This window comes from Capricornis sumatraensis, chromosome 9 (genome assembly GCF_032405125.1).
Source record: "Capricornis sumatraensis isolate serow.1 chromosome 9, serow.2, whole genome shotgun sequence".
Classification (NCBI taxonomy): Eukaryota; Metazoa; Chordata; class Mammalia; order Artiodactyla; family Bovidae; genus Capricornis; species Capricornis sumatraensis.
The window spans coordinates 60,953,676-60,980,349 of NC_091077.1; the positions used below are offsets into that span (position 1 = coordinate 60,953,676).

Sequence of the window (26,674 nt, forward strand, 5' to 3'; positions counted from 1 at the left end):
TGCGCGCCTGCTGTTAAAGTGCCTGAATTAAATTAGTACCCTGATCTTCTGCCGTCCAGAGCCCTTGGTTTTACCCTTTATATTATCTTGGCTTTTTTTTTTTTTTTTTGCATTGCTGTACTGGGGACTAGGATCTGAAAACAACTCTTGAACCCAGGCTTAAGCCAGGCTAGTCAAACAAGCCAAAACCCAGGGTAGTCTCTTCCTGCCCCTAACCCTCAATGTGTTTGTATGACTTTGTTTTTTAACTTGTTTTGCTCTGCGTGCTAAAACCCTGTATGTCATTCTTTACAGAAGCTCTCCTGCAGTTATTGCTTTTCTCTGTAAGACTCAAGGGCTGAGGAGTCAATTATTGAAGGCAAAAAAAAGCATATCCTCATGTAGCCTTGATTTGAACCCTCAGGTCCCTTACCCGATGAAGGCACTAGCCTGTTTCTGACCCAGCCGAATGTGGGTTATGTTCTCCTCCAGAGTTGTGCTGTAACAGAAGGCTGGGGTTTTTTGGGGCGGAGGAGGGTGGGGGTGGGTGGTGTGGGGGGTTGTTATGTTTTCTAGTGGTAAGAGAAATCATTTAGAGGTGGTACAGAAGTAGAAAGAACTTTAGGAATAGTGCATTCTTAGCCTTTGGTATATCTTTAAAAATTAAAAGTGAAATGTTTATCTACATTTTCTGGGAGAGGGTATTTCCACTTTCACAGGATTCTCAAAGGTATTCTTGCCTCTCAAAGTTAGGAGCCACAGATTTCAGCCTCTTCCATCTCACTTGAGGAACAACAGAATTTTAGGGTGGGAATAGACTTACCTGATATTGCATGGTTAGAATTTAGACTTGGATCCAGGTCTCCTGACTCAACATGCAGTGCTTTTTCTCATTATAACTTATCAGATACTTCATCATTTGTGGAGTGAGTTCTAAATTGAGATGTGAGTGGACCTTGTAATACGTATATCAGTTCTGTGTTTACTTACACAGCTCCTCCTTCCCAGAATCCTAAATTATCTTCTCACAGATTTTCCCGAGCAACTATGTTATTTCTCGTAAAATGAAGTTTCTGGGAACCTTTCTGCATCCAAGGATTGAGTCTGTGTGTAAAACTCCAATTTAGGATGTGGCCACAAATAAACTAACTCTTCTTGAACTAGTCATTGAATTTTTTTGTAATGCCTTCCTTTCCCTAGGAAAGGCTATTAGTAGATTATCTGTTTCTTAAACTAGTTCTGGAGAGTTAATGTCTGTCTGTCAGATTACTGTTTACACCAGTAAGTCACTCACCATATGTGGCTATTTAAACTAATTACAATTAAACAAAATGAAATCAATTCAAGTTCTTCAGTCACACAATCCATATTTCAGGTGCTCAGTAGCTATAAGTAGCTGCCATATTGGAGGAGCACAGATGAAGAACATTTAGATCATTTCAAAATGTTAATAGAACAGTGCTGATTTAGAATGTTGCTAATAGAGATGGGAGCAGTGTAGTATAATGGAAGAAGGCTCACAGTTGAATTTTTGAGTTTAAAAAAAACCTGCTTTTCAAGTCCCTGGGTGTAGTGTCCCTTTGGGCAGGTCATTAAGCATCTCAGTCACAGACTATTCATCTTTAATAATAAATCCTTTTTGTATGGCACTTGACTGTTCCTTGAGCCTTATCACTATAAATCTGTGGTAAGGTGGGAGAGACATTGCTTTTTACTGTTTAAAAAGAGAGAATTGAACCTAAAGCAGCTGAAGAACCTGTCCAAAGTCACACAAGCTGGCAGAGTGTAAAGAAACTTCCTACATATTGGCACTTATTACACGTTTGAATGAATGAAAATCAATGAAGCATTTTACTTAAGGCGTGAAACATGAGGGAGCATCCAGAACTGACTCCTGGCCAAGTATTTACCTGTTACCATATGGAATTCTTATAATATGGGGCTAATAAATCATTGAGTTGAAGGATTACTGAGTGTCTGATGAGTGAATATAAGTGAAAGGGCTAAGCTCATGACCCCAGATTTGCCTAGTCAGAGGAATCACCTGGGGCCCTTGTTAAGGATGTTGTTGTTCAGTCACCGAGTCATGTCCGACTCTTTGCGATCCCATGGACTGCAGCACGCCAGGCTTCCCTGTCCTTCACCGTCTCCCGGAGTTTGCTCAGACTCATGTCCATTGAGTCGGTGAGGCCGTCCAACCATCTATCTCATCCTCTGTTGCCCCCTTCTCCTCCTGCCCCCAATCTTTCCCAGCATCAGGTCTCTTCCAGTGAGTTGGCTCTTTGCATCAGGTGGCCAGAGTATTGGAGCTTCAGCATGAAGGGCTTCCCAAAGGCTCAGCAGGTTAAGAATCTGCCTGCAGTGCAGGAGACACAGAAGACGAGCGTTTAATTCCTGGGTCAGGAAGATCCCCTGGAGGAGGAAAATGGCAACCCACTCCAATATTCTTGGCCAGAAAGTTCCCACGGACAGAGGAGCCTGGCAGGCTACAGCCCAAAGGGTCAAAAAGAGTCAGACATGCCTGAACAACTAAGCACATGGCACAAAAATCTTGTTAAGGATACATTGCCATACCCTTTAGAGATTCTGATTAGAAGGCTGAGGTGGAATCCTAAAATCTGTATATTTAGTAAGTCCCCCAGGTGATGCTTAAGATCCATCTGCTGAGTTTGGGACATGACTGAGTCTTAAGGCTCTGGCAGAGATAAGGGATCATGGGATTGGGAGGCTGCTGTCCTCTTTCAGGTAGATTCTTGACACTTGTTTGTGTTTGACTTTCCTCTAGCCATGGATGCATCGTATGATGGTACTGAGGTAACTGTCGTGATGGAGGAAATTGAGGAAGCCTACTGTTATACCTCCCCTGGGCCACCCAAGAAGAAGAAAAAGTACAAAATACATGGAGAAAAGGCCAAGAAACCCAGGTTAGCCAACACATTTTGGTAGCTGGCATTTATAAACAGAATCTGCTTGGAGAGCTCTGTTGAACAAGAAGACTTTAGTGTGTCCAGATTCATTGAGAGTGCCATGTCATTTCTTGTCTCCTGATGGTGGTAGTGGGGTTGGGGGGAGAGGGAGTTGGGGAGTAGGAAGTGGCCAGTTGATGTCAGCAGTTGTCATTCCTTTCCAAATTTTGGTCCTGTTTCTAGGCTGTAGCAGGAAATAGGCATACAAATGGTGGAGAGCTCTGTACAAGAGAACCACATCCTGCATTATTAATACTACTGTTGTCTAAATATTTAATTAGGGCATCAATAAAAGTATGGAATTATAAGTAGCACCAATGATACCTATAAAGAATATCCAGGTTGTAGCTCTAATCTCCTCCTTAACTGTGAGCTCCCCAGACTTCTTGCTGAGGCCCCCAGCTCTGGGTCACTTCGACAGGCCTGCTTGCTTCCCTCGGCCTCAGCTAGGTGCTGTTTAGCAGAGAGATGACCAAAGGCTGTGTAGATGAGGAGGATGTGAGTGGTAGTCAGTCCTCTAACCTTTTCGTAAAAGTGGAATGTCAGAACATTTGTATCTGTTTTTTGCCCATATTGGGATTTAAAGTCAGTCATCCCGGCAGAAAAAGTGGTGGTGGTGAAACCAGATAAGCCTTTGCTTCCAGGTTTCTGGAGGGAGAAACCTCCTGTCATTTACCCTCTGGGGATATTATTTAAATGATTCTTTGCTTCAGTCTCTGTTTACAGAAATGCTTTTGAAATGAAAAGCTGGGTTTTGTATTTAACTCTTCACTACTCAAATATTGTAGAGTTTACTGGTTGAGGGAGAGGAAGCCTTACGAAGTCCTTGCTTCCTCAGGTCCGCTTACCTTCTGTACTATTACGACATCTACCTGAAAGTGCAGCAGGAGCTCCCCCACCTCCCTCAGTCTGAGATCAATAAGAAGATTAGTGAGAGCTGGAGGCTGCTCAGTGTGGCCGAGAGGAGTTACTACCTGGAGAAAGCCAAACTAGAGAAAGAAGGTCTGGATCCTGTAAGTAATGTTTCCCCCCTTCAGCTAATGCCTCCATTGCTCTAGTGGTAAGGCTTGGGAAATCCAACCTCTTGTTCTCCTATTTTCTTCTCTTGAGAGAACTTTAAAGTTGAGTCATTTTTACCTTTCTTGAGTCTGATATTGTCTCTTTCTTGTTTTGTCTGCGCCGCATGGCTTGCAGAATCTCAAGCCAACCAGGGGTTGCACCTGGGCTGTGGCGTGGAGAGTGCTGAGCCCCAAACACTGGACTGCCAGGGCACTCCCTCTCTGTTTCTATTCCGATGATGCCCCACACTCTCTTGTACCCTTTGCTTGTGGCCGTACATTGTCTCCAGGGAGCCTCAGGTTCCTTTTCTGAATTTTAGCAAAACTTGGAGCCTCTCGTCCTTGAGTAGTTAAGTGTTCCTTTCCCTTCATCGAGTAGCTTCTACAGACATTTTCCCTACACCGTGGATTTTCATGTTATCAGTTGAGTGTAAATGTTATTAATTTGTGTTGTGTTGACCACTGTCAGTTATTCCATAATCAGCAATTAGGCTTGTGAGTTTAGAGGTGGACACAGCTGTTTTATATAAGACATGTTCTAGCACTGGTATTGAACTATTGAATGAAAAGTGTAAGGCTAAAGCTGAAGTTCACAGAAGGGACTAAGGCTTTGAACGATTGCATTAAAGAATAAGCAAGAAAGCTCTTTGGTTTGTGTCTGTCAGCCATTTTGTTATTATCGTTCATAATAATAAAATGTACTGACAGCTATTAGTACTGCTTTTTTTTTTAAACAAAAATTCCTGCAGGAAGAATAACCTTGTTATTGTAAGCTGAAACCTTTTCACCGTAACTCCTTTTTTTCCAGTTGAAACAAGAGTCTCTGACTTTTTTGATCGTACAGAGCAAAAGTTCTTCAGGAACACAATGACCGTGTCATAGCAAACAGGCTGTGTCCCCTTTAGTGGAGCCCACCTGCCACTGGCCGCCGTTTAGATTAGTTTGTCCTTGTTGGCTTGGCATTTCTCTTCTTAGAAGAGCTCGGTGTTACCTACCATCTGGGACATGCCACTCTACTCCTCCTCTGGATGATTTGTTTGTAAACTGAGTCTAGGAAACAATCCCTGTGGAGGAGGAGAGGTGAAGTCTGGGAAAAGTACACATATTTTCTTTGGTTTCCCCATTATAAAGTCACAAACTTTTTGCCCATGATACAAGAAAATTTTACCTAATCCTGAAATGATATGGTTTTTAATTTTTAAAGAGATTTCATTTTTTTGGTCATGTGGGATCATAGTTCGCCAGACCAGGAATCGAACCCAGGCTTTTTATTATAGAAGCACAGAGTCTTACCCAGTGGGCCTCCAGGGAAGTCCCCTGACATGGCTTTTAAAACTGGTTGTTGTTATAGGTCCTTATTAAGACTTAAAAAATTTAAGTAGATCATCTATAATGATTTTTTATCCATATGTAAATTTGTATCAACCGTCATCTCCACCACTATCCCCAAGATTATTATGAATAAACTAGCTCTAATATTAACTAGCTGTAACCTTGAAAGAATCATTTAAGCTTTGAGTCCTGCTTTCCTTATTTGTAAAATGGGGATAATAGTATCTGTTTGCAATGTTTAAAATAGATAATGTAAAACACCTGGCTGAGTTCTTGGAACATATTGACTTGGTCAGTAAATACCACTGTTTAGTAGATTAAACGTCCAGTGACCATATAACAAGAAAAGGTGACATTCAGTGAGCGTCTGGGGTGTGCCAAGACTGGGTAAGATTGTATGTGCTGTTTGACCTCTCCCCAATTACCTGGTGTGCAGGTGGGAGCCTCCTGCCTGTACTGTGGGAACCTGCCGAAGACCTTGTGGTGGGCTATGTCCCTTGCAGCTCTTTAGGTCTCTTGCCAGGTTGCGGGGCCTGCGGTTGCAGTGTCATTCCTTATAGTGTGTAAGATGAACGTCATTCAGGCTGCCCTGGTTTCTCTGGGCTTGGATTTGTTGATAAAGTCCAGACCAGCCTTTGTATTTGCCACCGTTTAGCTTTGTTCTCTTGACCTGTCGGCTTCACAGAGTGGCTTGAGAATGTCATTTCTTCATTGTCTCTCCAGTACAGGCTCCATCATGGGTTTGGACAGTTTCCTTTCAAATTTCACCTGAGTGCTTCTTTTGTAACCTAAGAGTCTCATCCACTTCTTTTTTTTTTTTTTAAAGATCCTTTTGTAATTGATTTAGTTCTTTTTAAATGATGCTTCTAAAATTAGTTTGGGGTCAATTTAATTTCCGTTCTCACTTCCTGTTCACTTTGAACTTGTCTGTTTTTCTTGTTGGGTAACTTCCAGTTTAAATTGAAAAAATAAAACACAAGCACCTTTTTCTTGGTTCCAGGTAGCCATGCAGAGCTGTGGCTGCTAGTGTTCTAGTACCTGGTCTTCTAGCTCCCTAGAAGACCTGGCCTGGAGTCTCAGTCTTACTACTCACTAATTGTGTGTTTTGGGAAAGTTTGCCCTCCTTCAGTTCCCTCATTTGAGAAATGGGGATGACAATAGTACCTAACTTAATAGTATTGCTTTTAAGAAGTATTTTCTAAACCTTCCTAGGTCAGTGTTAATGTTTATATTCTCCCACCTCCTCTAGTATATTCAGGTCCTTATGATACAACCCCTTCCCTATACACACTCTGTTGTGAAGCCTTCTTTGCAAGTCTGGGAGATGCTGTGATGTCAGAATTCTTCCTTGCTTCCCTGAGATCCAAAGTGGCCTATTGGTTTATATCTTATGCTTTAAGTGCTTCATTGAGCATTATACGTCCTGGCATCTAAATCTCCGTTATACATCCTGGCATCTAAAGCTAACTTGAAATCCTAAAGCGTCAGAGCTGGAAAAGAACTCATAAATAGCCAGATTCAGTTCCCTTGTTTTACAGATAGGGCAGCAAAGCCTAAAAAGGGGAAAGAATTTGTTCAAGACTCCACCAGATCTGGGATTTCAGCTCACAGTTGCATGATGCCAAGATCAGTGCCCCTTATAGAATCTAATCCACTTTCTGTCTCCTTTGTGACTAAGTGAGTCAGTTACGTTGGATAAAGTGTGACATTGCTGTTGGCAGAGGCTGACCCTATCTAAGTCATAGGTCAAGAGAATGGAATCTTTCTGGTTCTTCCGTGGGGGGGTGGGGGTTGGGGTGGGAAGCTTATACGTGTATTTCATGTGGTCTTAACTCTGTTTATCTCTCCTTGTTTCTTCTTCATCATCAGAACTCTAAGCTCTCTGGACTGACTGCTGTGGTTCCGGACATCCCAGGTTTCCGCAAGATCCTCCCTCGCTCAGATTACATCATCATCCCCAAGAGCAGCCTGCAGGAGGAGCGGAGCTGCCCTCAGCTAGAGCTGTGTGTGGCCCAGAACCAGATGTCCCCCAAAGGACCATCTCTTGTGTCCAACACTGCCCTGGAGACAGTGCCCGGCCATGCAGGCATGGCGGAACAATGCCTGGCTGTGGAGGCCTTAGCTGAGGATGTGGGAGCCCTTGCCCAGCCTGGTGCTGTACAGGAGATCGCCACCTCAGAGATCCTCGGCCAGGATGTGCTCTTAAATGAGGCTTCCCTGGAGGTAGGGGAGAGCCACCAACCTTATCAGACGAGCCTGGTTATTGAAGAGACCTTAGTGAACGGCTCATCAGACCTTACCACTGGAAGCCTGGCTGTGCCCCACCCGCAGGTGGGGGAGAGTATGTCTGTAGTAACAGTCATGAGGGTAAGTGACAGGTACTGTGATTGAGCTTTACCTGAGAGAGTTAAAAAGGCAGCTAGACCCATGCAGTGTGATTCTGGAGTGGTGGTACTTAGGAATTGGTGTGGCATTTCTGAGTTGGACTGCAGTCCTCTTGAACCTTTTTGCCCGTAGGCTTGGTCCAAAGTCCTCTTCAGTTTCTTAGGCACTCACATCTCCTCTTGCTCAGTTTAGCCAGTGTTTTCTTCACACGAGATAAGGTACATTAGCAGGAGGGATGGGAATGAAATTTGGCCTGTCCATGACTCAAAGCCAGGATCTGTTAGGCTGTTAGCATTGGTTAGGATTTTATGTTCCCATATGATTGTTTCAGCAAACATAATAGCATCTTGAAAACTGTTCAGGAAGGATTGTAAATGGTCGTCTTGGGCACAGAGTAAGTAGAAGAAGGAAGTTCTTTTCACAGCCAGGTTGATCAGTCTAATAGCCGAGAAAGAAGGGGGAAATCTCTTCCCAGTGGCTTTCTAGTCATGCCCAGTTGAGGGGAAATAGCAGTGATTTCAGTGATTCCACAGCGTCGACCCTGGAAGTGAAGAGTTGAGGAGCTGCCACCAGGCTGTCTGTCATCCTGGGTAGGATGGCATCCTCAGAGAGGTACTTGTCCTGCTCAATCTAAGAGGACCAGCGTGCAGTGGCCGCTACAGCCTGGACAGGTGAGAGCAGATAGCCCTCCGAAGGATTCCTTGCCAGGCATAAATTTTATTATTTGTTGCCGCAGTGCTGTTTATGGTAATGAAGCATGCCATTGGCCTGATTAAAAGGTCTAGTCAAGGCTATGGTTTTTCCAGTGGTGATGTATGGATGTGAGAGTTGGACTGTGAAGAAAGCTGAGTGCCGAAGAATTGATGTTTTTGAACTGTGGTGTTGGAGAAGACTCTTGAGAGTCCCTTGGACTGCAAGGAGATCCAACCAGTCCATCCTAAAGGAGATCAGTCCTGGGTGTTCTTTGGGAGGACTGATGCTAAAGCTGAAACTCCAATACTTTGGCCACCTCATGTGAAGAGTTGACTCATTGGAAAAGACTCTGAAGCTGGGAGGGATTGGGGGCAGGAGGAGAAAGGTACGACAGGATGAGATGGCTGGATGGCATCACAGATTCGATGGACATGAGTTTGGGTGAATTCTGGGAGTTGGTGATGGACAGGGAGGCCTGGCGTGCTGTGATTCATGGGGTCGCAAAGAGTCGGACACGACTGAGTGACTGAACTGAACTGAATAGGTTCCTAAGAACATTTGACAGTGTCACAAGAATTGGTTTCTTTGACTATTTATGTGATCTTAGGAGTCTTAAGTATCTTAACCTCAGTTTTCTCATTTGTAAAATGAGGATAGCACATTCCCTGTGGTAGTGGTTTCCTTTGTCCTTAGTTGAGCTTTTATTTTGAGACAATTGTAGGTCCATACATTTTCTTGATGCCTCCGTTGGGTAAGCACGTTGTCTCTGGTTATTGGACTTGATTGTCTTCAGTGTTACGAGTGCTCCTGGGTGTTCTTCACTCCATCTCAATAAAACTGTCTTGTCTCCCTGTACCCGCAGGATTCTGGTGAGAGTAGCTCCTCTGCGCCAGCCACACAGTTCATTATGTTGCCTCTTCCTGCCTACTCGGTTGTGGAGAACCCCACCTCCATCAAACTGGTTAGTATGTGGGGAGTTGATGGAGATTATGGCTCCGTAAGAATTCTCTTTCAGGTAGTTTTCTAAAATTGCTAATGAACTTTAGCAATTTGCCTTTTAGCAAAAAGGGCTTGTTCTATGAATTTAGGACATGGGGACTGGCAGAAATCTCAGAGATTTTCTGGTTCAGATATTCTTAACTGGGGGTGAGGGGGTGGGGGGTGGGTCTGTGAATAGAGCTCCACAGGATCCTTGAACTCAAGTTACATACAAATTTTTCTCTTTGAAAAAGTAATTTCTTGGGATAGGTTCCATGGCTTTTATCATATTTTCTGAAGTATAGACGTAGAAAACTTGAGAGATCACTGATGGAATTCAATACTGTTATTGTGCAGGTTAGGGAAAAGGTCCAAAGAAGAAAAAGGGCTTGTTCTATGATTCAGGGTCACTGAGCTGCGAAACAAGGCAGAACAAGGACCCAGGTCTTTAGATTCTCACTGTTCTTTCCGTCACATACTGCAGCATGTGGGCTGAGACTGTCGTAGGGTTTTGTGAAGGACCTCCAGCATGCTGTTGAGTAGAAGTGGTGTGAGCCAGCATCTTTGTCTGTCTTCTTAGGTTGGAAGTCTTTAGTCTTTCATCATTAGCTGTAGGTTTTTCATAGGTACCCTTATCATGTTTAGAAAGTTACTTTTGCTGGAAGTTTTTAACAGGATTGGATATTGGATTTTTGTGTGTCTTTAGAGATGATTGGGTTTTTGTTGTTGTTAGTATGATTAATAGTATTTTTCGAATGTTAACGCTGTGTTCCTGGGGTAGACTTCACTTAGCAATGATATATTATCCTTCTAATATATTATTGGATTGGATTTGATAACATTTTGTTCAGAATTTTATTTATATTCATGAGGGATATTATTGGTCTCAATTTTCTTATACAGTTTTTTTTGTTTTAGTCTCAAAGTTATGTTTACTTCATAGAATGAGCTATGAAATATTTTCTGCTCTTCTATTTTTTGAAAGAGTTTTGTATAGTACTGGCGTTATTTCTTCCTTAAATGGTTAGAATTACCAATGAACTCATCTGGGCCTGAAGATTTCTTTGTGGGAAGGTTTATAATGGCAAGTCCAATTCTTAAAATATATGTAAGCTTTGAAAGTTTGTCTTTCAAATAATTTTTAAAAACTGGTAAAATATATGTAATGAAATTTACCCTTTTAGTCATTTTTAAGTGTACAATTCACAGTGTCATGCAGTCGTCAGCACTATACATTTTCAGAACTTTTTCATCATTCCAATCAGAAACTGTGTATATTAAACAGTTACTCCCCATTCCCTGCCCCTGCTTTCTACCCTAGGCCCTAGTAATAGCTATTTAATTTCTTGGAATTTGTGTATTCTAGGTACCTCAAATGAGTGGAATCATTCAAATACTACCTTTTTAATCTGACTTTTTCATTTAACATGTTTTCAAGGTTCATCTGTCTTATGACATGTATCAGAATTTCATTCCTTTTTATGGCTAAAATATATTCCATTTTGTGTGTATACTACATTTTGTTATCCGTTCATAAACATTGCTGGATATTTGGTTTATTTCTGCCTTTTGATTATTGTGAGTACTGGTGATATGAACTTTGGTATACAAATGTCTGTTTGAGTCTCTCTTCTCAGTTCTTTTGGATGTAATACCCTAAGGGCAGCATTGCTGAATCATGTGGTAATTGTCTTTAAAGTTTTGAGGAACCTGTGTCCTTTTAATGTCTATAAAATATGTAGTGATTTCCCTTCTCCATTACTGACACTGGTAATTTGGGTCGTCTTTCTTTTTCCCTGATAAACTTGGCTAGAGGTTATTGATTTTACTGCTCTCAGAGAGGGAACATTTGGGTTCATTGATCCTCTCTATTGTTTTTCTACTTTCTGTTTCACTCTTTTCTGCCATGATCTTTATTATCATTCTGCTGCTTGCTTTGGGTTTAATTTGGTTTTACCTAGTTTCTTAAGGTAGAAGCTGAGGTTATTGATTTGAGACTTTCTTTTCTAATATAGCTGCTTAGTGCTTAATTTGCCTCCAAGCACTACTTCGGGCTTCTCTTGTGGCTCAGCTGGCAACGAATCTGCCTGCAATGCAAGAGACCTGGGTTCGATCCCTGGGCTGGGAAGATCCCCTGGAGAAGGGAAAGGGTGCTGCTGCTGCTGCTGAGTCGCTTCAGTCATGTCTGACTCTGTGCGACCCTATAAATGGCAGCCCACCAGGCTCCTCTGTCCATGGGATTTTCCAGGCAGGAGTACTGGAGTGGGGTGCCATTGCCTTCTCCGAGGGAAGGGTTACCCCCTGCAGTGTTCTGGCCTGGAGAGTTCCATGGATTGTATAGTCCATGGGGTTGCAGAGTCGGACACGACTGAGCGACTTTCCCTTTCCCTTTCCCTTTCACTACTTTTAGTGGCATCCCACAAATTTTGGTAGGGTATATTTTCATTTTTATTCAGTTCGAAATGCTTTCTAACTTATTTGACCCATGAGTTATTTAGAGGTGTATCACTTTCCAAATATTTGGGATTTTCCAGATATCTTTCTGTATCGATTTCTGATTTGATTCCATTGTGATTAGAACTTTGTAGTTTGTATAAGACTTGAATCCTTTTAAATTCAGTGTGGCTTATTTTATGGCTCAGAGTATGGATTCTCTTGGTAAATGGTCTAAGTGCATTTGAAAAGAGTGTGTAATCTGGTGTTGGAATGTTCTGTACATTTCAGATCCTTACTGATTTTCTGTCGACTGTTTGTCAACTACTAAGAAAGCATCCACCAGTCGTTGTAGATTTATATGTTTCTTTTTGCAGTTCTGTTAGTTTATGTGTCATGTATTTTGACTGTTATTAAATACATAAATGTTTAGAGTTGTTAAATTCTCTGGATAAGTTTATTGCTTCTTTATTAAGAAGTGGCATTTATCTCTCACACTGTTGCCCGTGAAATCTACTTAGGTCTGGTATCAAGCTTTCTTTTGATTATTGTTATTAACAAGCTATATCTTTTTCCATCCTTCTACCTTTTTGTAGCATTGTATTTAAAGTACCTTTTTGGTAGACAACATATAGTTTGACTGTAAGAGCAAGACCTGTCTGACTGTCTCTGCCTTATAATTTAGGTATTTAGTATTTAGGCACTATATATTTAATGTGATTATTAATATGATTTGGTTTAAATATGTCCTCTTCTTGTTATTGTTTTGGTTATGTTTTATTATATTTTCTTTTGAAATGCTTAAATTTTTTTTTTTAATGATTTATTTATTTTTGGCTGCCCTGGGTCTTCATTGCTGCATGTGGGCTTTTACTAGTTGCGGTGGGTGGGAGTTACTCTGTAGCTGTGGTGCTCAGGTTTCTCATTGCAGAGCTAGGGCTCTAGAGTGTACGGGCTTCAGTTGTTGCAGCTCCCGGGCTCAGTGGTTGTGGCACGTGTGCTTAGTTGCCCCGAAGCATGTGGAATCTTCCCGGACCAGGGATTGAACCTGTGTTCCCTGCATTGGCAGGTGGATTCTCAACCACTGGACCACCAGGGAACTCCAAATTGAATATTTTTAATGAATCTATTTTATCTCATTTATTGGTCTGTGGCTCATTAACTTTGTCTTCGTAACTGTATTGGTTTTTTTTTAGGATACGTATCTTGGTTTCTTTTAGGTACATATATTTAACTTGTCATAGTCTGCCTTTTCCTCTTAAAATTCCCACTACAGATAAATAATATTTTATTAGGTCAGAAAGTTGTAGTAAATTATTTTTCCTGAACCTTTCCTCTTCAGGAAATTAATGTTCTTTCATGGTCTAATAAATGTTAAATCAAGCTCTTCTAGAACTACTTAAGAAGGCAACATCAGCCTTGAACACTGGCATTATTTTCTAAAGTCATTTCTGTACGCTGCTCTTTAGGAGTGTTTCCAGGTTGGTGGTGATTTATTTATGGAACTAACTTTTCTCTGGGAATGTATTCAGAATGACTATTCTGTGTGGGGCCACAGTCAGAGAAAAGACAAATGTTTTATTTTCCATTAAAAATAGTCTTACAAACTTTTTGTTCCTCAAGTTATACCCATTAAGCAGAAAGGGCAGGTGATTTTACAGAAGAGGAAATCAAGGGCCCAAGAACAAAGATGAATTACCCCCAGCTCATTCAGTGTGTCAGTGACGGAGTTGGAACCCAAATCCTTTTTCCTGGTGCCACACAACTTCACACTCATCCTTGATTTGCTATCACCATCATATCCCTTTTTCCTTAGGTGTTCTGGCCAGAGGCAGCCTAGAGGCAGCTTGGTGTTTCCTAAGGGAGGTTTTTGCTTTCTGGCCAGGCTAGGGAGACAGGGATTAGTAACTGAGTAAACCATTCATAAGTGACCGAACAGATCTGACAGGGAAGTGTTTTCTTTCCAGCATTAATCAAGAAATGGAGCATGGCTAATTTCTATTTGTAGCTGAAATATAATACATTCTGTTCAAAGGGAAATCACCAGAGATTATATGAGCCAGTGATTGAATATATGTATACAAATAATCAAATTCTGTTGAGTGTCAAAGGACCTGGTTTCAACTGGAGTTCCCTCTCATTTTTTTAGTGACTGGACTGTTTTTATATCTTGGAATCCTAGATTCTAGGTTCTCTGATTTTTAACTAATAAGAATGAAGATGAAGCAAGTGCTTTGATGTATGGAGAGCCGTAGGGTGCAGCAGGATGCATGGAAGGAGTTTTGACCAGGAATCAAAAAGATCTGTCTTCTAGGCCTGGCTCTGTCCTTGAGTCACCACATGATTCATGATTTGAAACAAAGCATCTAACCACTCTGAACCTCAGTAGTAGTAATACCTACCTCAGTATTGCTGAGAACTTTAAATGAGACATCGATAGAGTGTTTAGCACTGTGTGGTACTTCACTTAATTAATTAATTGTAGCTATCATAATCTTTGTTCTTCTGGTACCTAACTCTGTAACCCTAGGCAGTTGTTTTTCTTCATTTGCATTCACTTTCTCCATTTCTAAAAAGTGAACTAATTAGTTGTATTTTAGGGCCTTTCCAGTTCTGACCTTTTAAGACCATGAGCTGGCTAATTTTTTGCAAGCTGATATCCTCCTGCCATTGTTGGGGTTCTAATAGTCATCAGGATCTGAGAGAGATTAGGTTGCGCTGTTGATTCTGACCTTTCCTTCTCTATTCTTACAGACTACTACATACACACGGCGGGGCCATGGGACATGTACCAGCCCAGGCTGCTCCTTTACATACGTCACCAGGCACAAGCCACCCAAGTGCCCCACCTGTGGTAACTTCCTCGGAGGGAAGTGGATCCCAAAGGTAGAGTCCATTGGCCATCACTGCTTTGGAAACCCCACAGAGTAACCTTACTATTCCCCTTAAGAATAGATGACTTCAATTAATATTCATTTAACTTTTCTGATGCTACAAATAAGTCAGTTTCTTTCTTTTTAAGAAGAAAGAATATAATGTTATCCGTAACCTCCATCCAAAGAAAAGCCATTGTTAAGATTTCAGTGTCTGTTAAGATTTTTTCTAGTCTTTATTCGTGGGTATAGAAATTCTGTATCTTGTCTTTTTTCTTTCACTGTACCATATCGTTAAATATTCTTCAAAAACGTTATCTTTAATTGCTTCATAGTTTTCCATGAATGACTATACTATGTTAAATTATTCATTTCCTGTTAGGGTCACATTTTTAGCAATCCACCCTCCACACTAACTGCCTAACTATTCATACACACAGGGCACATCTCATTCCTTAGCTTTGAGTCCTTTTAGTGTCATGTGGAAAGTGTTAGTTGCTCAGTATTGTCTGAATCTTTGCAATCCCATGGACTGTAGCCCAACAGGCTCCTCTGTTCATGGGATTTTCCAGGCAAGAATACTGGAGTGGGTAGTCATTTCCTTCTCCAGGGAATCTTCCCGACCCAGGGATCAAACGCAGGTCGCCCACATTGCAGGCAGATTCTTTACCGTCTGAGCCACCAGGGAAGCCCACTTAGTTTCCTATAGCTTCTATTACAAGTGGAGGTCTTTAACCCAGTATTCAAGCTCTGCCATAGTTTAACTTTCCAAATATGTACTTCTGTCTCCAAATAAGTGGTGCTCGGTAAATAAATGAGCATTAGAGCTATGCCCCTGTGATGTTCAGTTCAGAACATGTTTTTTGTTACCTGCTGTGTGCTTGGCACTGACTATAAATCATACCTACTTGCCACATTTTTGATATGAGACTATAAATTATCTAGGGACAAAAGGACTAAAATAGAAGCTGTTTTATAGAGGAGATGATTTGGAAAGAGCAATAGAATTTGGGTAGATAGAAAAGGAAAGAGAAGGCATTGTTTTTGTGAAAATAGTTTAGGCTAGGATTGTGTTCATCATGTGTTTCAACTCATGGTCCAGACTTATTTTCTCTGTAGAGAAAACTTACATAGTATCATACTTACTAAGTTCCTTTGGGGCATTTTCCACAGAACATTTCTTAGAAAATTATCAGGATAGTGACTTTTGCCCTCTGGCTAAGTATTGAAGTTCAGGATAGCACCAGTTTTGGAGACAGAATAGGTTAATAATTAAGAATATAATTCTGGAGTCAGCTTCCTCAGTTCAAACCCCTACTCAGGTATTTAACGTTGTAACCTTGGGAAAGTCATTCTACATTTCTGTTCTTGATTTAGGCTTGATTTGTAAATAGAAGCTAAGAATATTACCTACATCAGTAGGATTGTTGGAGGGGTCAGATGAAATTATCCATGCAAAGTGGATGGTTCATTTCTAGTGTAATTATATATTCAGTCCTCTGTAGGGGTTCACTGCTCCCATTGTTGGCAGCAGTATAATTGTCTCTTGTTATTACTGTGAACATTAACACTTCAAGGGGCAGGAAATACCTAGGGCTTTGTGGAGTTTTTGTGTTGTGAAGCCATTTCATTTATTCCCACCCTAATTATTCTCCCAAAATACACTTCCCCAACTGCAGTAGGAAGATAGAATTGGGTAGCAGTTGGACTTCTCCTTGGTCCTTCTTCACTGATGCACAGCAGGTCTGTCAGATGATCTTGTTTCCTGTGCTTTTGCGTGAGTCTAACCGATCCTGTGCACAATCTGTTTCAGATTCTGTTTTGACTTTGGCTTTCTTTGCTTTTTCATTTTGTCTTCTCCCCTCCCCTTTTATTGAAATAACTGTTAAGCCATTCTCTTTCTGAGATCGAACTCATGACGTGCATAAATTTTTTTTCTTAGCTACTTGTCTCCTGTCTTTACTTGCTAAGTCAGAGATTTTTTTCCTCCAAGATTTTTCCAAGAATTACCATGTAGGGATTTCCCTGGTGGTCCAGTGGTGAAGAATCCACCTCCTAATGCAGGAGACACGGGTTCAATCCCTGGTTGGGGAATTAAGATCCCACATGCCTTGGGGGCAACTAAGCCTATTGACTGCAATGAAGAGCCGATGCCGCCAAATAAATAATAAGTAAATATTTTTAAAAAAGAATTACCATGTAAAGAGCATATAGTGTGATTTCTAAGTCTCCTTGGAACAGAATAAGTAATTTTGAGAAGAAAAAGGATAACATTGTAGCATAAATGCATTTAAAATTTTAGAGATAGAAGTGACTTTGGTTATCAGCTAGTTCAACTCCCAGTTTCTAGCTGAGGAAAAATAGATTGAGGAGAAATGACTTGTTACATTGACATTGTTAATTATGCTATTGTCTTTTCCACTAAACCAGACTGCAGGCATTGCTGTGCTGTTAAGCTGCAGAATCTTAAGATTTCTTGAGTTCTGATTTTTGAAGGAGCAAGTATAAATAGTTTCTGAAAGTTCCAAATATGTCCATGCCAGTCAGGAAATGACTCACCTTTTCTTATATTGTTCTGGAGTTCATACTGGCTAAAATTAGCCCAAGAAACATGTGGCACAGTTCCCAGTGAGTTGGATGGAACAAAAGATGGTATATAAGGCTCTTTAGCTCAAGGCCTCACTCCTATAGCAGTAATTGAGGTCTCTGCATGAGGAACTGGTAGTATTTGTCTTCCATCTTGAAAGAAAGTGACATCTAAAAAGGGTATGCTGGGTGAAGGAAATGTGAGATCACTAGCTCAGGTTTTTTGCTCTGTTTGCTTAAATTACTCAGTCTTCCTGCAAAGAATTTTTGTCTATAGCCTACTTAGTGGGCAACATTTTGCTCAAATACCTCATCTCAAGGATTTGGTTTAACATGTTTCCTGTTTTTCTGCTGACTTCCCTCTTGAGCAGTCAGGAAGCTGAGTACAATTTACTAAGAATGTTTTTTGTCTTCATGGTTTGTCATCGTGTGTTAGAACCTGCTGCTGCTAAGTCGCTTTAGTCGTGTCCGACTGTGCAACCCACCAGGCTCCCCCATCCTGGGATTCTCCAGGCAAGAACACTGGAATGGGTTGCCATTTCCTTCTCCAGTGCATGAAAGTGAAAAGTGAAAGTGAAGTCGCTCAGTCATGTCCGACTCTTAGTGACCCCATGGACTGCAGCCCACCAGGCTCCTCCGTCCATGGGATATTCCAGGCAAGAGTACTTGAGTGGGTTGCCATTTCCTTCTCCATGTTAAAACCTAAGAATGCTTTATTGGAGATTTCTTAAAGGTTATCTATGTTGGTTCTTAGCCAGAGGCACCGTGTGGCCCAGAGGGACTTAAGAAATGTAAGGGTTTTTTGATAGTCAATGACTGGGAGACAATACTGAAATTTAATGGCATTGGCCACAGGTACTGAGCTTCCTGAAAAGTGCAAAGAGGGGTCCCGCCCCTCCATGAACAATTAAGTCTCCCAAAAGGCTGTCTTCCTGCCGTTGACCAAAGAGCTCTCTTCTTCCATAATGGGAAATGAGGAATCAGATGAAGCTTGCCTCAGGTGACATAAGCAGTTATGATGAAGCAGAGCCTAGACAGAACCCAGCTTTTGTGGTTTGTCTTCTAGTTTATAGTGCCTTTCACTATTCATGTGGAAGAAAAAACCTCTGAGATCAATTTTGGACATAACCACTGTTAAGAAATTTTTTTAAGAAGTAGGCCTTGAACAGTCAGAGGTTGAAGTAAAAAAAATACCAGTATTTGTTTGCTGAAACCTAAAGAAACATGTCATTAAGAAATTTATTAGAAGAATAGGTTTATGCCAACTATAGCCTTGAATATTATGGCGAAAGGAAACGGGAATCAGAAGACTTAGGTTCAGGCCAGTTTTGTAAAACTTGGGACCTGAAGTCAGCCTCTTCCTCTCTCAGCCTCAACTTCTTATCTGTTGCTCATACATTATTGTTACGAGGATCAAATGAGAGAATATTTGTAAATGTGTTGTCGTCTGTAAAATGCCACATGCATAAAAGGTTTTCTTATTTTTTCTAGGAAAAGCCAGCCAAAGTCAAAGTGGAATTGACTTCTGGTGTCTCCTCCAAAGGCTCTGTGGTTAAAAGAAATCAGCAGCCTGTCACCACTGAGCAAAATTCCGCTAAGGAAAACGCTTCCAAACTGACTCTGGAGAACTCAGAAGCTGTAAGCCAGCTTCTCAGTGTAGCTCCTCCAAGAGAAGTGGGTGAGGAGAATGAGTGGGAGGAAGTGATCATCTCAGATGCCCATGTTTTGGTCAAGGAAACTCCTGGGAATCATGGTACAGCAGTCATTAAGACGCCAGTGGTCAAGCCTGAGGTCTCTCTGGGAACAACTGAAAATGACAGTCCTGGACTAGATGTGCCACCGCCAGCCGAGGGGACCAGCACCTCCGGTTCACTCCCTGCTCCTAAAAAGCCTACAGGGTAACCCAGTGTGTTTATATATAGCATTGCGTTTAGAACAGCAGCTTGTGAAGTGCCCAGTGTGTGTGTTGTCCATGTCTTTATAGCATTCCTGAGACAGGCAACAGAGCCCAATTCATGGTTTCTATGTTGGATACAGAAACCAAGTCTGAGAGACATTGATTTGCCTTTTCTCCTATACTCTGCTGTCTTTTCACTACTGTTCCTGGTCCTTATACATCTCTTCAGTCAGTCTCCCTAAAGCATTTATTGTAGAGTTTTGCTAGTACAGACTGTGGGCAGTGTTACAGACCTAGTGTTCAATCCTGGCCCCTACATTTGGAAAGCGAGGCATTATTAAGGCATCTTATGTAAAGATTCCTGTCCTGGTGGTCAGAGAACTAAATTCTGATTGTGACTCTTTCCTGAGCTTCTGTTTGACTGGGCACAGACACTGCATACCCATTCTCCCCCTCTGGAAAATTTTGAGTTGAGTCTTCTAAAAAAAAAAAAAATCATATCTTCAATGCCTGACCATACTGCCTGAAAAAGATCACATGTAAAGCTTTCAGATAGGAGAGGTCCATAAGTATCGGCTGTTTTTCCTCCCTTTTTTAGAGGTTTAACTGGATGCTCTATGTAGCTGCTTTCCAAAGGCAACTGTCATCTTAAAATGGAAATTCCTTATTTGTTTATATCAGTGGTTCTCAAAGGGGCACAGTGCTCCAGGGGACATTGTGGCAGTGTTTGGAGACATTTTTGGTTGACACAGTTGGGGAGAGAGTGTTACTGGCATCTACTGATAGAGGCCAAGGATGCCGCTAGACATTCTGCACTGCACAGGACAGCCTCTTGTGCCAGAGAATTATTTGGCCCAAAATGTTAGTACTGTCATGGTTTAGAAATTCTGGCTTATATTATTATGATGAAATTTTTTTATTGTTGAATAGAAAATATACTTAGTTCAAACTCCAAGATGTAAGAAATATATCCTGAAAAAAAATCGTTCTGTCCCATCCTTCAGTGCTCCATTCCCATTTACCACAGACAATATTCCCAACTTTCTGTGTTTTTAGAGATAATTTTAAGTATATATAAACAGATAGGAGTGTGTGTGTGTGTTTATAATAATATTGTTTTTAAAATCGATATTAAAATATATATGGTGTGCTAAATTTGTGTAAAGAAAGGTGGGAAAATGTGATGTTTGTACATAGGAGTTAACTCTTGAACAAACATGGACTTGCATGGTGTGGGTCCACTTACATACGGATTGTTTTCAGCACATACATTCTGTTGTACTACATGGTGTGCAGTGGGTTGGGGAACTCTGGATATGGAGAAAGGGCTGTGCAGTTATCAGTGAGCTTTTGAGTACGTGTAGGTCAGTTCCCCTAATACATGCTATTCAAGGTCAATTGTGTGTGTGTGTGTCTATTTTTTTTCCCCACCTTTCTTTATACAAATGGCAGCATAACATACATACTTTGACTCATTGCCTTTTAAAATTTAACAATATATCAATACTCTGAGATGGTTCTGTGTCTTTAGAGAAGGACGCTGTGCACTTTTGCTTTGGGCAGCCAAGGTGTATTGAGGCCTCCTGTGGACAGGCTTTATGCTCAAATTGGAGCCACAGAGATGAAGGAAACACAGACTTTGTTCTCCAGGGCCTCTCAGCAGCCCTCATGTGGGAGACTGATACACTGTAAATACTTAAGCTGACTAGGGGTGGACTAGATGTTACAACTGCCTTGGCTGGTGATAATTCCTCACCGTAGGCATGGTTTTGCACTTTTAAAAAATCTTCATAATGACCCATGAAAGTACCTGTAATTACTTTCCCATTTCATGTATCAGAAACTTAAGGTAAACAGAAGTGGGATTTCCTGCCCAGGGTTACAGAGCTACTTAATGGTTTAATTAATGTCTAAAGTATGACATTTTAACCAGGACAGTATTCCTCTAATAAAGAAGTGCTATCTGGAGATAGCATTTGGATTTTCTTCCCCTTGGTCTGGAATTTCTAGGAAAGTTTCCTTTTTTTTTTTTTCAGAGTTGACCTGCTCACTCCTATGCCCAGAGCCCCAGAGCTTAAAGGCAGAGCGCGGGGCAAGCCATCATTACTGGCTGCAGCAAGACCCATGAGAGCAATTCTTCCAGCCCCAGCTAATGTGGGCCGAGGCAGCAGCATGGGACTGCCCAAGGCCAGGCAGGCCTTCCCTCTGAGTGGTAAGGTCTGGGACAGACCCGGGAAGAGGGACTGTTGAAAGGGAAGGGGGCAGGAGTTGGGGTTGAGCATAGAGATGAGAGACTTAGGGCCACTCTGAATGCACTTAAGTCACCAGTTTGGCTCCTGATTGTCTCAGATAAGACTCCCTCTGTGAGGACTTGTGGCCTGAAGCCAAGCACGCTGAAGCAGCTGGGCCAGCCCATCCAGCAGCCATCTAGCACTGGTGAGGTGAAGGTAAGACCATTCCCCAGAGGGGGAGCTCCCTGGGGGGACTGGCTGCTCTGAGAACAGGGCTTCCATTGAGTGTCTCAAAGCCATAGGCAAAAAGCCTCCATTATTACACTGGTAGAGCTCTGGGAGTAGGTTTAGCATGAATGACTTGTCTATTTTTTAAATTTCTTGTTATGTGTACTTCTTTTTAGAAACAATTTAAAACAAATTGTAAGAATAAAAGTAGTACAAAGAGCACCTGTGCACTCTCTAACGTCACCTACTGTTAACGTATTAGCCCATTTTGCATTATAATTTGTGTTCATGTATCCTCCCCCATTGTGTGTGTGTGTATTTAAAATAGTCATAATTTAAGGGTAACGTGGCCTTTTACTCTTTAATGCTTAATTGTGCCTTTCCTAAAAATAGCAGTATTTTGCTACTGAATGAAACATTGATATTTTTTCATGTGTATTCCAGTTTTGTCAGTTTTACCCAGTTAAGTCCATTATAGCATTTTCTGCTTCAGTACAGGATCTGGTCTAGGATTAGATACTGCATTTAGTTGTCATATCTTTTTAGAAAAAAATGAATGCATGATTGCTGTAGAAAGTTCAGGTAAGGCAGAAAGGAAATAAGTCTTAGGATCCTGTCACCTAGAAATACCAGTTATTGACAGTGGTGTGCACTGTTTCAGCCCTCGAGTCCTTTGCTGCATTTGTCTGTGTTTATGTTTTAAATGTAATCTTTCAAACCTAAAAGAATGGCTCTTTCTCCATATACTGGCTTGTTGTTCATTCACCAGGTCAAGTCCGACTCATCACAATGCCATGGATTGCAGCGCGCCAGGCTTCCTTGCCCCTCACTGTCTCCCAGTTTGCCCAAGTTCATGTCCATTGAATTGGTGATGCCATCCAACCATCTCATCCACTGGCATGCAGCCAGTACAGTTCATTCCATTTAATGATAAAGCTGTTAAAGATTTATTACCAGGTGTCAAAATTGCATGTGTTGAAGCACCTTTTTTCTTAGATTTTTTGTTGCAGTTTTTTCTGAGCATGCCTATCAGTAATAAACACATTTCTACATCAGTAGACGTACATACATCTACACATTAAAAGCTTAATGAAGCTATGCCCATATTAAATGCAGTCATTTTTCCATTTCTTTTTCACAATCCTGATTTCAGCCCATTAAATTAATTTCATGACCCCTCAGTTTGAAATTGAAAGCCCCAAAACGGACCACATTGGAATAGGAACATCAGTCTGCCTTCTCCCTTTCCCTGTGCTGTCAGGTACCTGCTTTTATGTGATAGTTCTAAGTCTGTCCCAACAAGGGTATCAGTCAGCTTCTCCTTTGAAGGTTGGTCTGTTTTCACTCAGTAGTGGTGACACCTCTGGGTGCATGTGTGGTCTTTGAGTCTAGAAGGATGGTAATGAGTCTGCTTCGGTGACTTCCTAGATCCCAAGGCCTTAGAGCTCCTTTATGTGTGTAAGTTGCCAATCTTCTCCGTAGTTTCCTTTTCATTTGCAAATTCAGTATTTGTAAAAAGCCGCAAATGCTTTTGTTGCTGCTGCTGCTGCTAAGTCACTTCACTTGTGTCCGACTCTGTGCGACCCCATAGACGGAAGCCCACCAGGCTCCCCCGTCCCTGGGATTCTCCAGGCAAGAACACTGGAGTGGGTTACCATTTCCTTCTCCAGTGCATGAAAGTGAAAAGTGAAAGTGAAGTCGCTCAGTTGTATCCAACTCTTAGCGACCCCATGGACTGCAGCCTACCAGGCTTCTCTGTCCATGGGATTTTCCAGGCAAGAGTACTGGAGTGGGGTGCCATCGCCTTCTCTGTCTTAAACCAGTTAAGTTCCATGAAATCTTATATTCTGGAAATTAAATTATTACAGAATAGTTATTTTTAATTTAGAATGCTTCCTTCATCTTCTTTGCATTTTGTGTAGAACATTTGAGAAATTTATAGCTACTGGTAAAATGGGAAAAAACCATTATCTTCCTCTCAACCTGTGGCATTTTAGTGAATAATCTTTCAGATGTCTTTTTTTTTTTGGCCATGCCAAAAAAAATGGGATCTTAGTTCCCAAATCAAGGATCAGACACAGGCCCCTGGCTGTGGAAGTGCAGAATCCTAACCATTGGACTGCTGGGGAATTCCACAGACTTCTTTATGTCAGCATAATTCAACCACATATTTGTGTATAGAGCAATTATATGCTTTTCTCACCTGATAGTAGTTGTAAATCTGATTTATAGTGTTACCAATATGCAGTGTTGGAAGCTGTGCAAAGGAATGTGGCAACCCCTGGAGTTGAAAGCGACATTCAACCTTTGGTGGGCTGGGGACTGCTGACCTGCATCCCAGAGGGCTCATTTGGAGCATAGCTCTACAACTTCCTGGGCAACTGTTTCCTCAAGCTGTTCCAGTACATAGGACCTCAGGAGCTTGCCTGAGGTTCAGGAGCACTAAGTAATCTGTTTTGATCTGCAGCTATCAAATGGCCAAACCAACAGGACATCTCAGGTGAAAGTTGTGGAGGTCAAGCCCGATATGTTTCCTCCATATAAGTACAGCTGCACTGTCACACTGGTAAGTGGAACTAAGTGATGGGCGGACACAGGGGTGGTTTGGTTGTGTGGTGGAGGGTGAGTAGGAGTCTGAGGGGGGTGGGGAGTGGTACTTGGGAGTGAGAGTAGGGTGAGGGCTTGATCATTGATTCTAAACATCTTGTCACTGGAACAAATCATAGTGATTACTGAGTGAATCAGCTAGGTTTCTTGTTTTTCCCAAGTGAGATCCATGAAGTGTAGGCCAGCTGACCAAGATATTTCTCTTGAGAGTAGTTCTCCGGGAAGGTCACTGAGAATTCAGTCCAGCTTCAGCATTCAGCCATCTTTAGACCTTTTAGTGCTCTACATGCAAGTTTGAGAAATGTATTTTTTTCTCCCTATAACAGTCACATTCAGTACTAGTATCTGATAGGGTTTCAGAAGTGCTTTAGTAAAAGCAACTTATTTTGTTCAACCTGGTGTTTCCCACCAAGGTTTTCCCTCCCCTGCTTTTATTTTTAACATAACATATTAACATCCCCCAAAACGAATGTGTGGCTCTGGGGTCATTCTTTTGCAGGCTAAGCAGCCTGGAGCAGTGAAATAAACAGTAGATGTCGAAAGACCTAGTCCAAAAGCGGTTCTGGCTCTACTGCTGGCGTGCCGTCTGACCTGGAGGCTCTTTCCTTCTCTGGTCCTCAGTTTTCACTGTCTGTAAAATACTCTGTTGGCTTAGAAAGCATGTTTTGGGGCTTCTCTTGCTCAATACTCTCTAATTTTGTTGATCCTTAAGGTACCAAACCAGCCAGGTAACCTTTGGCAGTTTCCCTGGATGAGTGAGACGCACAGATTTTGAGGAAGCAGCTAGATTTTTTTAAATTCAAGATTTTTAAAAATTCCGAAATTTCTATTGAGCACATTCTTTGTGCCATGCCCTGTGCTGGGCATTCAGTAGGAACAAGACAACATAGTATGGTGGGTCATTGCCTTTTCTGTCCCTATCTTGGGAAGAGGGCTCTCTTATCCTGGAGGGCTGCTCAGGCTTCATTTTCCAAAGGCCTAATCACTCCCTTCTTTGTGCTGTCCATCCCTTCACTGTCTCTTCCCTGTGGCTATGGGAGGCCACCGGGGGCACCATTTGGTGGGGACTGCCCAGGACCCTCTCTTCGGCTGATTAGACTGCAGCTTGTTGTAAGAGCCTTAGTGCCAGAGCTGTGAGCTTGTAGAGGCCACAGGTCACAGTATTTCTTCAGACGGAGCTTGAAGTCTTTGGTCCCCCTGGCATTCTGTTAGAACAGACCTGCTTCACTGCTGATTGCCTGGACCCTGAAGGCATTTGAATTTCTGACTTTTGAGATTCATCTTTGTTTCACAGATAGGAGGACTTGGCAGAACTGTTCAGGCTATATTAAGACTGAAAGGGGATAACCACAGAAAAAGTATCTTGTTTCAAGATACTTTCAAGGCTCTTTGAGAGCTGGTCTAAATCTGGTTTTGTAATTGTCACTCTCCTCTGTTTTACCAGTAGCAGGTCATCCTGATTCTTGGCTCTGCACAGGTGTAAATTGACTTGTAGAATTGAAATATGGTCTTATTTTTTAGGATTTGGGCCTGGCTACATCACGAGGTCGGGGAAAGTGCAAGAATCCCTCTTGTAGCTATGTCTACACCAACCGGCATAAACCTCGGATTTGTCCCAGCTGTGGTTTTAACCTTGCCAAAGACCGAACTGAGAAAACCACCAAGGTTCTCGTGAGTTCCTTCCCCAAACACATCCCCCAGTCTTGGACAGGGCTCTGTTGGCAGTTCAGCTTTAGGAGAAGTAAAAGGATTTCTTGGTACATACTGTAGTTAGCACCAGAACTGGAGCCAGGTTCTAGGTTCTGAACCTGGCAAGTGCCTTCTTTCTGGGCTTCCTTATCCTCTTCGCTAAGATAAGGGAGTTTATCAGATACCTTGATCTCCAAGAATCTTCTAGCTCAGTGAACCAAGAGTTCATTCACAGGAGAAAAAAATAGCCAACACAGGCCTTAGTGAGGATTCTGAAGTAGAAGGGGTTGGAAAGGTTACGTCATTTTAGCTCTGAGGTTGTTGAAGGGCCTGTAAATAGAATCTTGGTAAATACATAGTGCCAGCCTCAGGACTTTGTAGATGAGATTGCTGCTACTCAGGTTCCTTGCAGAGCATTTGGCCAACCACAGCGCTTTACTTCTAGCAGTCTTGGCAGGTCTGCTCCCTGAAGTGGGACCAACCTGCTGGATAGTAAAACACATTCCACTTGGCTCCTTAGGTCTTGTTTTTGTTGTTTGTTTGTTTACTAGAACCAGGGAAAATGGGCAGTTTCACAGGACCTCTGAATTTCCACATAGGAATTTTTTTTAAGTGAACAGAAAGAGTACCTACCTAAGACAGTGAACAGAATGACTGGGAGAAACATAAAAAGAGAGATCAATTCATATGCTTTGGAGGGAAAGAGGATGGCTCACAGAACAAGTCAGGATCCAAGGTG

General features: G+C 41.8%; 1 protein-coding gene across 1 annotated transcript in view; it reads left to right on the top strand.

Annotated features, from left to right (window-relative positions):
• Positions 1–26,674, top strand: part of HMGXB3 (HMG-box containing 3) — a 60,209-nt gene that overhangs the window by 446 nt on the left and 33,089 nt on the right. Inside the window, exons 2-11 of the mRNA XM_068980091.1 lie at positions 2,765–2,903; positions 3,784–3,958; positions 7,205–7,702; positions 9,276–9,374; positions 14,579–14,710; positions 18,775–19,181; positions 21,217–21,392; positions 21,530–21,627; positions 24,107–24,205; positions 25,768–25,917. Of these exons, the coding sequence (XP_068836192.1) occupies positions 2,767–2,903; positions 3,784–3,958; positions 7,205–7,702; positions 9,276–9,374; positions 14,579–14,710; positions 18,775–19,181; positions 21,217–21,392; positions 21,530–21,627; positions 24,107–24,205; positions 25,768–25,917 (1,971 nt within the window). The 5' untranslated portion in view covers positions 2,765–2,766. The remainder of the gene's footprint in view (positions 1–2,764; positions 2,904–3,783; positions 3,959–7,204; positions 7,703–9,275; positions 9,375–14,578; positions 14,711–18,774; positions 19,182–21,216; positions 21,393–21,529; positions 21,628–24,106; positions 24,206–25,767; positions 25,918–26,674) is intronic.